The sequence below is a fragment of the Schistocerca americana genome, chromosome 8 (genome assembly GCF_021461395.2).
Source record: "Schistocerca americana isolate TAMUIC-IGC-003095 chromosome 8, iqSchAmer2.1, whole genome shotgun sequence".
In the NCBI taxonomy this organism is placed as follows: Eukaryota; Metazoa; Arthropoda; class Insecta; order Orthoptera; family Acrididae; genus Schistocerca; species Schistocerca americana.
The window spans coordinates 95,789,391-95,805,907 of record NC_060126.1 but is presented as its reverse complement, the minus strand read 5'-3'; the positions used below and the strand labels follow the sequence as shown (position 1 = coordinate 95,805,907).

The 16,517-nt window shown below is 42.7% G+C and overlaps 1 protein-coding gene across 1 annotated transcript in view; it reads left to right on the top strand.

Annotated features, from left to right (window-relative positions):
• Positions 1 to 3,070: 3,070 nt before the first annotated feature.
• The window catches only part of LOC124545588 (sialin-like), a 148,529-nt gene continuing 135,082 nt past the window's right edge, over positions 3,071 to 16,517 (top strand). Inside the window, exon 1 of the mRNA XM_047124536.1 lies at positions 3,071 to 3,298. Coding sequence (XP_046980492.1) covers positions 3,071 to 3,298 — 228 coding nt within the window. The remainder of the gene's footprint in view (positions 3,299 to 16,517) is intronic.

The window sequence follows — 16,517 nt, the reverse complement described above, 5'->3', positions numbered from 1 at the left end:
CTTCAGGATATACAGATTGAATAATGTAGGAGATAGGCTACTCTTATAACTTCGGTCTGGTTTCTGTACAAGTTTGACGAAAGACTTTCTCTCCCCGAATTGTATGTCCCCTCACTTCGGAGTTCCATAGGGTGGATTAAAGTCAAAGTCAGGAAAGGCTTTTTGTAAAGTTACATGTACGGTAAATATGTGTTTGCCTTTCTTGAAACCTTCTTCGGAGATAAGTGGCGAGGTCAATATTACGTCTCGTGTTCCCACATTTCCGCGGGAGGCAAATTGATTTTCCTCCAAGTCGGCTTCTGCCACTCGTCCCATCTTCGTGTAGACATTTCGTATAGCTATTTTACAAGTATGACTTAGTAAACTGACGATTCGGTAATACTCGAAGTTGTCAGAACTTCGCTTGTTTTGATAGTTACGTTGTTTTCAAATGACGTTACAAGCCTTTGCCATAAACCTTGCATACCGAAGTAACAGTTACGTTGCGGCTGGTTGTCCCTAGGATTATAATAATGATGAAGAAATGTCGTCTTTTCGAAGGGTCTTGTTTTGAATTAAGTTTATGATGTAGGGGATGCAAAAGTGATAAGTGGTTGGATACCACAAAATGTCATCAGTATTCTACTGACCCGCCAGGTTAGTAGAGAGCGCGCTGCATCCTGGCCTGGGGTAGGAGCGCCGACCCTAAATCGAATCCGCCCGGCAGCTTACCGACGAGGGCCGGTGTGCCGGCCAGCCTGTATGTGGATTTTAGGCGGTTTTTCACAATCCAATAGGTGAATACCGGGCTGGTCCCCACGTCCCGCCTCATTTACACGACTCGCAGACATCTGAACACGTTCACACTATTCAATGGATTACACTATACGGAGACAGGTGGGATACACTAATTCCGTCCTAGGGTGGGGGTACGGGATGGCGGCAGGAAGGGCATCTGGCCACCCCTTAACATTAACCTTGCCTAATCCGATCCTAACCATTGAAACCCTGCGAAACCGCGGAATGAGGTCACAAGCCAAAGAAATAAAGATCATCACTATTCTTCTATTTATTCTAATTTTTTGAAACACTGCTGAGAAATCATGTTGCACTCGAGGATCATATAACTATTTGTGCATTACGAATAGCCAGTGTTAGAAGGTGAAAACTGAGTTGGAGAACAGTATATTTGGTATTAATAGGCCCGTTTTCAAGTGCTACAAGTAGATAAAGGCATAAGACACATGGAACATATAAGCTACTTTCCACTTTTTTTGTAAGTATATGATGTGGATAATTGTTGCAACTCCTCCCGTCCTTAATCTTTTAAAGCAGATGGAGCACTATACTTCGCTGATATCGCGCTTCGTCAAATACTTCCAGTATAGGAATGGTGACATTCTGTAATACAACTAATGTCCGATGACACAAACGAGAAACTAGCAGATACGGCAAGTCTGGCACACTGCATGTACGCAAGTACCATCATGTTGGCAACGACACACGGCAATACGGGGGGAGGGGGGGGGGGGACATTACTGTCTCAGGAGTGCTGTACCAATTCTTATGCCACGTGTTTATTGCTCGTTCCTATCGGCATTGTTCATTGTTATTAAAATAGCACTGATCGCTTTTCTCATTTTCTATAATAACACAATATTCAAATCAATGACATTTTACAAATAAAAATGACTAGTTTTTTTTTAAAACAGGTGTATTGAAAAACTAAGTCTTTTGCCACTGCGGCTATGCCTAATCGATATTTCGTGTTTTTAACCAGTCGTTGTTGTTGTGGTGTTCAATCCTGAGACTGGTTTGATCCAGCTCTCCATGCTACTCTATCCTGTGCGAGCTTCTTCATCTCTAGGTCTCCCTCTACGATTTTTACCCTCCACTCTTTCCTCCAATACTAAATTGGTGATCCCTTGATGCCTCAGAACATGTCCTACCAACCGAGCCCTTCTTCTAGTCAAGTTGCGCCACAAATTTCTCTTCTCCCCAATACTATTCAATACTTCCTCATTAGTTATGTGATCTACCCATCTAATCTTCAGCATTCTTCTGTAGCACCACATTTCGAAAGCTTCTATTCTCTTCTTGTCCAAACTAGTTATCGTCCATGTTTCACTTCCATACATGGCTACACTCCATACAAATACTTTCAGAAACGACTTCCTGACACTTAAATCTATACTCGATGTTAACAAATTTCTCTTCTTCAGAAACGCTTTCCTTGCCATTGCCAGTCTACATTTTATATTGTCCCTACTTCGACCATCATCAGTTTTTTGCTCCCCAAATAGCAAAACTCCTTTACTACTTTAAGTGTCTCATTTCCTAATCTAATTGCCTCAGTATCACCCGACTTAATTCGACTACATTCCATTATCGTCGTTTTGCTTTTGTTGATGTTCATCATATATCCTCCTTTCAAGGCACTGTCCACTCCGTTCAGCTGCTCTTCCAAGTCCTTTGTTGTCTCTGACAGAATTACAATGCCATCGGCGAACCTCAAAGTTTTTATTTCTTCTTCATGGATTTTAATACCTACTCCGAAGTTTTCTTTTGTTTCCTTCACTGCTTGCTCAATATAGAGATTGAATAACATCGGGGAGACGCTACCACCCTGTCTCACTCCCTTCCCAACCACTGCTTCCCTTTCATGTCCCTCGACTCTTATAACTGCCATTTGGTATTTGTACAAATTGTAAATAGCCTTTCGCTGCCTGTATTTTACCCCCACCACCTTCAGAATTTGAAAGAGAGTATTCCAGTCAACATTGTCAAAAGCTTTAACCAGTTATTACTAAAAAAAATAAAAAATCGTCCTGTTATAAGCGAGACGACACAAATACCGCATTTTCAAACTAAGATAGCGGTGTCGGTTTTTAACTGGTCGGTTTTTTCCCATCCCTACAAAGTGATACATTCTTCAGTTTGCTAAACGGAGGAGTCAACAGAGCGCCGCTAGCGCGCACGCGGGGGCCTTCAGGCCATCCAAGGACTCCATGAGAATATTGTCCTCGGCACTTCCAGTGCTACCGGCGGGCGACACCGTGGAGCAGCCGATCGGTGCCGAGTGGCAGCTGAAATGTCAATGTCGTGCGGAAAGTGCGCTTACTGCCCGTTGGCCGACAACACGGCTGCGCATAAATGTCAGCCGCACGCTGTGACTTGTACTACAGTTCTGAGTGGTTGCAGCTCCTGCCGCCAGGAGACGCTGCAGCGGCCCCGTGAAGAAGCTGCAGAAATGCTCTGCCCACCATGGAGACTGCGGCAGCGCGAGGGCGGCATGGACAAATTGCAACTAGCACGAAGTGTACTATGTAGGACAGCAGCACACTGAAGGTAGAAGTAACGCTGTAAATATTCTACGAGGGTTGCCCAGAAAGTAATGTACCGCATTTTGTTTCTCAGCCGAAAGCAATGCTACGAATGCGAAACGTCACGTATGTATTATTTGAAGTCTTCTGACTGAGTGCGCCAAGTTTCCGTCACTTCCGACAGATAGCGTATCTAGAGGACAGTTTCGAAATGTCGTCTGTACGTGATGTACTTTGCAAGCAACGTGCCGTCATTGAATTTCTCACTGCAGAGAAAGAAACTGTGGGGACTATGCACAAACGATTGTGCAAAGTCTATGGAGCCTCCGCTGTTGGCCGCGCGGGGTGGCAGCGCGGTCTGCGGCGTCTTGTCACGGATCACGCGGTTCGCCCCGTTGGAGGGGCGAGTCCTCCCTCGGGCATGGGTGTGTGTGTGTTGTCCATATCGTAAGTTAAAGTTAGATTAAATAGCGTGTAAGCTTAAGAAACGACGACCTACGCGATTTGGTCTCATAAGATCTTACCACAAATTTACAAATTTCTCTGCTGTCAACAGAAGTACAGTTAGTCGCTGGGCACGGAGGGTGAGGTCATCGGAATGCGGTTCGGCGGAGCTCCACGATTTGCAGCGGTCAAGGAGACCGTCCGCGGCAGTCACACCTGACATGTTGCAGCGAGCTGTCATTCGCGATGACAGACGCCAATAAAGTATGCCATTCGTGGCAGACATTTAGAGGTCGACGAGGAGGTGATTCACACATTAAAGCACAGGCTCCGCCACCAGGACAAGGATTGGTACCGACAGGGCATACACGCGCTTTTTCCGCACTGGAGGGAGGCCATAGAACGGGATGCTGATTACGTGGAAAAATGGGGGTCTAGATAAAACATCATTCTTTCTTGTGTCTGATTCTCATCATGTTCAATAAAGAATTGCTGAAGTAAAAAATTCACTTTCTGGGCAACCCACCTCTAACACACAAGGAAGGATTACACAGCGAGTTTCACACTCACAAATACTTGAATGTTGTTTGCTTCTGAGAAGTTCGCGTCACGCCTCGTCTACTACCAGGGCGCCTCTGAATCTGACAGCAGCACGATCGCACCCTATCGAGACTGTGCTTCGTCGTTCTGCAATATTGGTGACTGCGTTAATCGGACACCTGCGTACGTCTTGGGAATATCGACGGGTTCAGGAGCTCGATACATTACGGTACTGGTTCCCAGTCTAGGTTAATTACGAATTTCGTCGACGGATAAATATGTTAAAAGGCTGTTTTTATTATGCACACTTACTTAAACAGACCTCTGTAGGATGTACACGTGTTCATCCCACAAATAACTCAAATTACATTCCCCTGTGCAATGAATACTTTACGGATAAATAATGAGCTACTTTGGAATATTAGCCCGTGTCCTATGGCATCAGTAAATAACTGACTTCTACGTCCCCAAAGTTGGCACTTATTCTTACAGCGGAAGTAGCCGAATCTAAACGTTTTAGCTCGTCTTTTGCCCCTTTTCCCCGATAGCTCCACTAAGAACGTGAATTTTTCAACCCTGTTTCATTCTTCTTTTTTGGTACTTCCGTCGTATGTACTCTGAAGCGCCAAAGAAACACCCATAGGCATACGTATGCAAATACAGGGATATGTGAACAGGCAAAATACGGCGCTATATACAACAAGTGTCTGGCGCAGTTGTCAGATTGGTTATTGCTATTACAATGGCAGGTTATCAAAATTTAAGTGTGTTTGAACGTGGTATGATAGTCGGTGCATGAGCGATGAGACACAGCATCTCTAAGGTAGCGATGAAGTGGGGATTTTCTCGTACGACCATTTCTCGAGTTTATCGCGAAAGGCAGGAATCCGGAAAAACATCAAATCTCCGACATCGCTGCGGCCGGAAAAAGATCTTACAAGAACGAGACCAGCGACGACTGAGCAGAATCGTTCAACGTGAAAGAAGTGCAACCCTTCCGCAAATTGCTACAGATTTCAATGCTGGGCCATCGACAAGTGTCAGCGGGCGAACCACTCAACGAGACGTCATCGATATGGGCTTTCGGAGCCGAAGGCCCACTCGTGTACTCTTGTTGACTGCACAACACAAAGCCTAACGCCCTGCCTGAACCCGTCAACACCGACAATGGGCTGTTGATAACTGAAACATGTTTCCAGGTCGGGCAAGTCTCGTTTCAAATTGTTTCGAGCGGGTGGACATGTACCGGTGTGGAGACAGCCTCTTGAATCCTTGGACCCTGCATGTCAGCAGGGGACTGTGCAAGCTGGTGGAGGCTCTGTAATGGTCTTGTGCCTGTGCAGTTGGAGTGATATGTGACACCTGATACGTCTAGATACGACTCTGACAGGTGACATGTACGTAAGCATCGTGTCTGACCACCTGGTTTCACTCATGTCAATTGTGCATTCCAACGGACTGGGGAAATTCCAGCAGGAGAATGCGGCATTCCACACGTCCAGACTTTGCTACAGACTGCCTCCAGGAAGACTCTTCTGAGCTTAAACACTTCCGCTGGCCACCAAACTGGCCAGACATGAACAGTATTGAGCATATCTGGGATGCCTTTCAACGTGCTGTTACAAAGAGATCTCTACCCCCTCGTATTCTTACGGATTTATGGATAGTCCTGCAGGGTTCATGGTGTCAGTTCCCTCCAGCACTGGTTCAGACATTAGTCGAGTCCATGGCACGTCGTGCTGTGGCACTTCTGCGTGCTCGCGGGGAGCCTACACAATATTAAGCAGGTGTAACATTTTCTTTCGATCTTCAGTGTATTCCTATTAGCTTAGTTCCATTTTTCAAACTTTAAAGCGAGTCCATTTATGCAAAACCAGTTGGAAACGAAAGAAAACCCTTTTCCTGTAGGATGGTTCTCCGCTGGGTTTGACAGAAATTTGTATCATCTGCGACAAAGCAGCCTCCTGACTCAAATGAAACATCAGCCCGGCAACATGGACGAACGTCGGTAATGCGCCCACCATAGCTACCAGAGGACCGTCTACTGTGATTTTTTTATATACTGGCGATGCGGCGGTCGTCTTTGTATTAATGGAACATTCTAATGTAACTTTCGATATCCTGTTCCTTAAATAGGAATTAAACAAAGCAAGTGCTGAAATATGTACGACAAAAAAACATAATTTATCTTGTAGAATATATTGCGAGGATCAAATAACTTCGATAAGTTCCAGAATGACCCTTCTGGTTATGTTTATCATTTCAAAATCTTAATGAGTGATCAAAGTATAAATAGCTGTCACTAGCGCAGGCCGTTTGAACTCTAAACTGTCATTGAGTAAGTATTACTTTACTACAGACGTAGGTGACAATTAGGACTGAATAAGTGAAACTTGTGTTCGATCGGACTCAATACGCTCGCAACACCCCTCAGATCTCGATGCGGTACCGAAAGCTGTTCCAACAATCGCGTGAGATCAAGAATCAAAGCTGCGCTAGAGCAAGTGACGCGCAAGAAACTAAGAACCGATCAAAATTGGATAATTTCGTGAAATACCGGAGGAAATCCAACTACGGCACAGGCTCCTGTTGTTTTAGTAGAACAAATTTGTAACAAGAGTTCACATACAGTGTGTATAAGCACTTATAGTAGTACACACATCAAAAAAGTTTTGTATCACCCCGTTTCCCAGAATTCCTGAAGACAGACGTTGACTGTGGATATTGTATCACAGACATAGTCCCTTTGACTGTTCAGAGATGTTATTAAACCCGCCCAAAGATGTAAACAACCATGCATGAGCAGCGTCTATTACACGGAGGGGGTCCGACAGCCGATCAGTTCCAATCACTCCACCAGGAAGGAGGTATACGGCTCGTGTTGTCTGTAGTTCAACCATGCCTAGACGATCAATACCGCGGTTCAATCGCGTCGCATTGTTACTTTGTGCCAGGAAGGACTCTCAACAAAGGAAGTGTCCAGGCGTCTCGCAGTGAACCGAAGTGATGTTGTTCCGACATGGAGGAGATACAGAGAGACAGGAACTGTTGATGACATGCGTCCCTCAGGCCGCCCAACGGGTACTACTGCAGTGAATGACCGCTACCTACAGATTATGGCTCCGAGGAATCCTGACAGCAACACCACCGTGTTGAGTAACGCTTTTCATGGAGTCACAGGACGTCATGTTACGACTTAAACTGTGCGTAATAGGCTGCACGATGCGCAACTTCACTCCCGATGTCCATGGCGAGGTCCATCTTTGCAATCACGACGCCATGCAGCGAGGTACAGATGGGCCCAACAACATGCCGAATTTACCGCCCAGGATTGGCATCACGTTCTTTTCATCGATGAGTGTCGCATATGCCTTCAACCAGACAATCGTCGGTGACGTGTTTGGAGGCAACTCGGTCAGGCTGAACGCCTTAGACACAGTGTCCAGCGAGTGCAGCAAGGTGGAGGTTCCCTGCTGTTTTGGGGTGGCATTATGTGGGGCCGACGTACGCCGTTTGTGGTCATGCAAGGCGCCGTAACGACTGTACGATATGTGAATGTCATCCTCTGACCGATAGTGCAACCATATCAGCAGCATATTGCTGAGGTATTCGTCTTCATGGACGACAATTCGCGCCTCCATCGTACACATCTTGTGAATGACTTCCTTCAGGATAACGACATCGCTCGATTAGAGTGGCCAGCGTGTTCTCCAGACATGAACCCTATCGAACATGCCTGGGACAGATTGAAAAGGGCTGTTTATGGACAACGTGGCCCACCAACTACTCTGAGAGATCTACGCCGAATCGCCGTTGAGGAGTGGGACAATCTGAACCAACAGTGCCTTGATGAACTTATGGATAGTATGCCACGACGAATACAGGCATGCATCAATGCAAGAGGATGTGCTACTGGATATTAGAGGTACCGATGTGTACATCAATCTCGACCACACCCTCTGAAGGTCTCGCTGTATGGTGGTACAACATGCAATGTGTGGTTTTCATGAACAATAAAAAGGGCAGAAATGATGTTTATGTTGATCTCTATTCGAGTTTTCTGTACAGGTTCCGGAACTCTCGTAACTTTTTTTGATGCGTGTATTTGAGTAAAGTTAACAGTCACACTTGGAAATGTTATCGTCCTAATAAAATGTTCTATATGTGACTGTCAACCCAGCACGATATTTTATTTGCTTATTAGAGACAATAATGACTCATTAAGAGGATTGCAAATAAGTGATTCGAGATTAACAGTCAATAGCTTTCAATCAGATAAAATAAGGAAGAAAATTTTAAATAAGAATTAAAAGCCCCTTAACGGCATAAATGGTAATAATCTGATTGCAGTTACGATCATGAGAATAAAGTATACCGACAAGACGTGTCGTGGAGATAACACTAACTGACGTCGCTATATCGCAGGACGGGCGACATCTCGAAACTTGGACCGAACTGTAGTTGAGTTCTTTTATTAATATGTTTTTCTGTACGTGACCTGCACCCTAGAAGATACTGCAGTCTGTGGTTCACTCTTTTTGCTTATGAAATCCATAGTGAAGGTAATAAAGCTGAGATGCGTGGTTTAGGAGGCCATTAGTTCGTGGACGATTGGAGGGTCCAGTAGAGTCCAAGATTTTCTGACCTGTGACGTCAACTGCTCGAGGGTTGTTAATAGTTTAAGCACTACCGTCTCAAAAATTTTGGAAAACGGTGGCCTGGTCTACAGAATCAGGTCTCGTGTGGTTCGGTGGTTTCTCTGTTCCACGTTTCTGGGTCCAATGGCAGCCCTCTACTAGATATCTGGCGTGGAAATTGTAAGTGACCTGGTATAATGTCGCTCAAGTGGACCATATATCGTGTTCGAACATTATGAATTATCTCGAAGAGAACGGTCTATTAACAAACTCAACACAGATTAAGAAAACATCGATCCTGTGAAACACAACTAGCCCTTTACTCACACGAAGTCCTGTCGACAATGAATTTCGAACTGATTATGCATTTATAGATTTCCAGAAGGTTTTCGCACCGTACCTCGCAAGCGGCTTGTAATCAAATTGCGTGATTATGGAATATCGTCTCAGTTATGCGACTGGATTCGCGATTTCCTATCAGGAGGGTCGCAGCCTCATAGTAATTCACGGAAAGTCATCGAGTAAAACAGAAATGATTTCTTGCGTTTCGTCTGCTGTTTATATAAACGATTTAGGAGACAATGTGAGCAGCCGTCTTAAGTAGTTTTCGGGTGATGTTATCGTTTATCGTCTAGTAAAGTCATCACAAGATCAAAACAAATTGCATAACGATTTAGAAAATATATCTGTATGGCACGAAAATTGGTAGTTGACCATAAATAATGAAAAGTCTGATATCATCCAGCTGAGCGCTACAAGAAATTCGTTAAACTTCGGTTACACGGTAAATCAGTCAAATCTAAAGGCTGTTCATTCAACTAAATGTCTAGGGATTATAATTAGGAACAACTTAAATTGGAAGGCACTCATAGAAAATCTTGTGGGGGAAGTCTAACCAAGACTGCGTTTTATAGGCAGAACACCTAGGAAATGTAACAAATCTACTAAAAAGACTGCCTACAACACGCTTGTCCGATGGGATCCTTACCAGATAGGGTAGACGGAGTACATCGAAAAAGTTTAAAGAATAGCAGCACGTTTTGTATTATCGAGAAATAGGGGAGAGAGTATGACGGACATGATACAGGATTTACGGTGGACATCATTGAAACGAAGGCGTTTCTCGTTGCGACGGAATCTTCTCACAAAATTTAAATCGCCAACTTTCTCCTCCAAAGGCGGAAATAGTTTGTTGACGCCGACCTACATAGGAAGAAACAATCATCATAATAAAATAAGGGAATTTGGAGCTCGCACGGAAAGACATGTGTTCGTTTTTCCAAGCGCTGTTCGAGATTTGAATGACAGAGAATTATTGTGAAGGTGGTTCGACGAAACCTCTGCCAGGCACTTAAGTGTGATTTGCAAAGTACGTATGTAGATGTAGAAGTATCCGATGTAATCCGTGACAGTTCACAGCAGTCCCGTAATGAAAGAGTTGTCGCCTCTTATAAAGTTGCACATTCACACAGAGTGTGTGAATTTGAGATATTCCGCACAGATACCGAAAAAATCGGTGCGGTATATAAGATTGTCACCTTTAGGGTCTCAATGAAGCTTAACGAGTACGTAGCAATATATCAGACGATCGACTGTTTGTGAAGTATCTACAAAATCCTGTTACGTTATTTACGTACATTAATATTTCAGAACGCTGTTACGGAAACAAGTCTTCTGACTTTCTGTGTGACATGCAATTTCCACAACGAAACTAAACATGTTCCATACATGATAGAAAAAAATCCTGTTCCTAAGTTTAAAATCAGGGAACAGATACTTTTAAATCACGATAAAAAGTAATGAGATACTCCTGAAAAATAACTTCTGAATTTTATTCCGAAAATGTCTAATAATTATTGTAATGTACCTAAAAAGTTATCAGATTCGTAAACAAATCTCAAGGAGAAACTAGATATCTCAAGAGCGCATCCACAAACCTTGCACATCTTCGGTAGCATTGTATTAAGTTTACCGTCCGATCACACGATGAGGATACAGAGTCGTGTGAATATTAACGATATAACTTAGTCACTGTAGTTCAGGGATGCACAAACAGCGGCCCGCAGGTCTTTGGTCTGATAGCTGCCCGCCACTCACAGTTTATTTTTGTACATTTAGCCAAACATCAAAGTAAGTTTGAAATAAATGGAGTGTGTAAATAATATATCTTTACAAGTACATTGCTGTCATTATATTTGTTAAATAAAATAAATATTTCTCAAAGAAATGATGTTAACTATGTGTAGGCCCTATAGCTTTTTACTTGGTAATTTCCAAGAATGTTTGCCAATCGGAGCCGCGGGCTCCAAATAATAGATATCGAACGTGCGATTCTAAATCGATTACGCGACTGTGATGGCGGGCGTTGTGCGATACTAGGAAAACCCAAACGATTTGTGACGGTTGTGTGTGGGATGTCTGGTATTGCAGACGTTTCTTCGGCCGATTGCCTCACGTGGAAGAATCTAATTCCATGCTTACGCAACGTAGAAAATAGTTTGAATTTTTGTCGCAAATGTGACACTCTACCCATGCGTGACATTGACAGAGCCTACTCAGGTTATGGCAAAAAGGGAATGCGGCCCGTAGCATCCACATCAAACGGACTTACTCATGACGACAACGTCGACCACGAGTGAGGAAAGCCGTTTCCTTTGTAATTACAACTATTTTAGTAACGCTCTTCTTTTTTCATTGCTGTAGTGACCACTATAAAGATGCTCATAACGCCCGCCACCACAGTCGCGTGATCGATTTAGAATTGCACGTTCGACATCTATCGTTTGGAGCCCGCGGCTTCGATAGACAAACATTCTTTCTTTAGTTGCGGCCCCTACGTAGTCACAAAGAGGGGTTCGCAGTATAGCGGACTGCTATAGACAGTTCCATGAATTACACGTACGGAAATAAAGACACAGCTCGCTATCTTAGATCAGTAGACATTTGAGGCTTTTAAGGAAATGCTCCACTCCACGCTCCTATATCGATATATCTACAATCAACAGGTCGCAGAAGTGCCCTCGATAGACTCTTCTGTAATTTTTTCGTAGCTTCTGACAATCACTTACTTTCAAATAAATACTTACAGAGATTCGTGCAGTTCTACGGTGTCTAAGATATGATGAATGCCCGATAGCGTCGTTAGCGGAACCACAAAAAAGTAAATAAATTCTTGTCATATGTTGCAGCACTGTAAAAAAAAAGAAAAAAATGCCTCTCTGGGACTGGTTAAACTCAAAGAGTAAAACAGTCTGCCAAAGATTATCGTTGACCTATCACAGCCATCGTCACAGACACACACAAGTCAAAAAACATAGAGTTGAGACATGCAGTAAATTAGTGATTTATTATACACTAAAAATATATCCTCTTTTATTCCTTTCGGGAGCCATATCTTTAATCTTCATTCACTTTTCGCAACTAAATTATTAACCGTAGCCTAGTCATCCTCCACGTCTTCAGCACTAACACTACGGCGTAAACAGAGGTAATTACTCATACTGCTATACATAAATCTTACCGACTGACTGGCAACGCTCTCCCGCATTATCGAATTTATCTAGCTCATTTATGCTGGGTAAAAATAGGGCAAATAAGTGTAATATTAAAGTATCAATCTTAATTCAGAATGCAGGTAGAGTGACACGTAAGTGACGATACTGTTTAAGTTCGATGCTGGCGACGTGCGCTGTGCACAGCTCTCACCACACAGGTATTCCTTCTGTTTGTTACGCCCGCGTGTTTTGCTAGTCATGCGTATTGCGTGCGCTTGGCCCATCTTTTGCACATTTAGGGAGACCTCATCAGTGGAAATCTTGTTTATGATGAGCTTTTTGCATACTTAAGTTATCGTTGTTGTTGTCCACAGGCGATAACATTGTAAAGAGTACAGATAAGACACAAGAGGAGATGCTGAGCTCATAACCGCCTCTGCTACCGCCAAAATATTGTAAACACTGCTGACTGACAATATGGCTGTTCTCTACCGAGCAGCTGTTTAAACCAAAGGAGAAGTGCGTTTTTAATTACACTTGTGTTTTGAACTCTGCGAGAAAGAAATGTGGGATCATTACAAAGGATAAGAAGTCAATCGTGGTTGATTTGAACGGATGAGTTTCTAGGGCACAACACCTTTTGTGTAAAGTGTGAAGCACTGAGAAGTGCTGTTGTGATTTAGACGGCCGTCTCTTCGCGTGAATGGTTACTTTAAAAAAAGCAACAGTCCTTTTTATTCTTCTTCGACAAAGGAACTCTTTGATCTATAATAGTCATAATTACGCAAGAAATCATGACCACATGTTTGAAACAAGTTGTAAAAGGAAAAAAATAAAACATTTTAGCAGCTTCAGATACTTGTTATAACAAAACGTACTTTTTTAAAGCTGTGAAGCACGATTTTGAGAAGATTTTTTAATTATTTATAACTTTAAGTCTCGAGAGAGGTCGGTGATAATTCAGTTCAACACTTAAATCAATACAAAATAGTTTTAAGTGAGACTCAGAAAACACAAAATTTAATTTTGTCTCGTTATTGTCGATACTATAACTTTTATGATTTTTTTATTCTCGTTTATGTTTCTGCTTTCATTTACATTAACTTTCATGAATTTTGTTCTCACTTATCAGTAAATACTCTTGCATTTCAAGAACCATAAATTCAGATGGTTATGAACACACTGAAACGCGTAAATGATATCATAAATTGATTGTGCAACCAAGACTGTATAATAATTGTTTAAGTGTGGCACCTTGATGCAGACGGACCAACAGTTGTAATCTTCTTTGGTAGCGGATATGTATCAATGGTGTTATATCTCTTTTTTATTGGCTTCTTTAGAGGAATCGTACCAATTTCGTCACAATGGCGACAGTTATGCGCCTGGATGGAAAATATTGTACAAAATATTTCACAAGTTTATTTTGATTGCTACAGTCACCAAGTTTTGTTTATTTAACGTAATGGTCAGTAGATATGTATATAGGTTGAATTTCATAACAGTGTATAAGTATTTAGTCCCAATTGGAGCGTGCTTTGGTTCTATATCTGCCTAGTTAGCGCCTAAACTGTACGAATCATTCTGTTCGTTTTATCTAAAGGATAATAGACGAAACTGAGTTTTACATCTCTGGCATGGGACTGTAATACTCGAATTCCAGCGATCGCCATGATCATTCTATACAAATAACTCGTGGTAATATTGGGGACTATCTTATACTGAATTGTTGTAGTTGATATGCGTCCCTGCGGGGTTAAGAACATGGCACAGTGGTATTCATCGTCATCATCTATATCAAGAATTACACCTACTGGCCTTATTTGCATCAAATCTGTTCACGCCACCTCTGTGATAGTTGGTCTGTATTTCGTTTTCCTTTGCGAGTATATTGCAAAGTTGATGATGTTCGGTTTGTGCGGTTATCAGCGCCCGTATAAAGCACAAATTTTTTCACAGTCCAATTTTGCCACTTTCACGGATCATAATGATAATGATGAAATGATGAGGACAACACGAACACTCAGTCTCCGGGCCGAGAAAATCTCCAACCCGGCCTGGAATCGAACCCGGGACCCCACGATCGAGAGGCAGCAACGCTAGCCGCTAGACAACGAACTGCGGACTTATTACAAAATGATCTCGGAGATCATACAGTCTTCCACAAAGTGAACGTGATCCCTCCACTTCATTTTGTACTTTTGTTTTTATGACAGGAATACTCTCTTTTAAATTCTGAAGGTGGCAGGGGTAAAATACAGGGAACGAAAGGCTATTTACAATTTGTACAGAAACCAGATGGCAGTTATAAGAGTCGAGGGATATGAAAGGGAAGCAGTGGTTGGGAAGGGAGTGAGACAGGGTTGTAGCCTCTCCCCGATGTTATTCAATCTGTATATTGAGCAAGCAATAAAGGAAACAAAAGAAAAATTCGGAGTAGGTATTAAAATCCATGGAGAAGAAATAAAAACTTTGAGGTTCACCGATGACATTGTAATTCTGTGAGAGACAGCAAAAGGACCTGGTAGAGCAGTTGAACGGAATGGACAGTGTCTTGAAAGGAGGATATAAGATGAACATCAACAAAAGCAAAACGAGTATAATGGAATGTAGTCGAATTAAGTCGGGTGATGCTGAGGGAATTAGATTAGGAAATGAGACACTTAAAGTAGTAAAGGAGTTTTGCTATTTGGGGAGCAAAATAACTGATGATGGTCGAAGTAGGGACAATATAAAATGTAGACTGGCAATGGCAAGGAAAGCGTTTTTTGAAGAAGAGAAGTTTGTTAACATCGAGTATAGATTTAAGTGTCAGAAGTCGTTTCTGAAAGTATTTGTATGGAGTGTAGCCATGTATGGAAGTGAAACATGGACGATAAATAGTTTAGACAAGAAGAGAATAGAAGTACAGTGAAGGCTTTCACGACCGGATGGTACTGTTGTTGATAATTCTTCCGGGTTATATGGCCGTGGTCCATGGAATTCTTCTGTTCCTAACGTTTCGTCCAATACTACGTTGGACATCTTCAGAGGTATGGCTGGTCCTGCTGAGTCCTGCCGACTGACGAGTCGGGCGTCGCAGAGCGGCCTAAATACCGAGGAAATGTGTGGCTTAGATTGCACATAGTGGCAATTATTAATTAAGCGAAATATGGACAGTGGCGTTAGAGAATTGATAAATGATTTTTATCTATGACGGACTATTATCGATAGTTACATTGTATCTTTGACTAGTTTTCTCTCTCCCACTATGTGCAAGCTAGACCACGCCCACTTTCCTCGGTATTTAGGCCGCTCTGCGACGCCCGACTCGTCAGTCGACAGGATTCAGCAGGTCCAGCCATACCTCTGAAGATGTCCAACGTAGTATTGGACGAAACGTTAGGAATAGAAGAATTCCATGGACCACGGCCATATAACCCGGAAGAATTATCAACAAGAGAATAGAAGCTTTCGAAATGTGGTGATACAGAAGAATGCTGAAGATTAGATGGGTAGATCACATAACTAACGAGGAGGTATTGAGTAGAATGGGGAGAAGAGGAGTTTGTGGCACAACTTGACTAGAAGAAGGGATCGGCTGGTAGGGCATATTCTGAGGCATCAAGGGATCACCAATTTAGTATTGGAGGGCAGCGTGGAGGGTAAAAAACATAGAGGTAGACCAAGAGATGAATACACTAAGCAGATTCAGATGTAGGTTGCAGTACGTACTGGGAGACGAAGAAGCTTGCACAGGATAGTGTAGCATGGAGAGCTGCATCAAACCATTCTCTGGACTGAAGACCGCAACAATATCAATAATGAGCAGCATTATCATCATCATCACGAACATTTTCTGGTTAGTGGTGCACGGTTCCAGTTGCAGGTTGCGTATCTAATGAGGGGGCAACAAAAATTTGATTTTCAGTATTTTTTATAAAATTATTGGCCGAATTTAAAAATTTAAAATTCAGCATAATCTACTCATTAAGAGGTATAATCTTACATTAAAGGTTTAACGCTGAATGATATTAGATTATGTGTAAGTCTTCAGGCTCACGGTGGCGAAATTATCCAGACTACATTCATGCTGTCTTTGAGATCGAGTGCACTTAGTG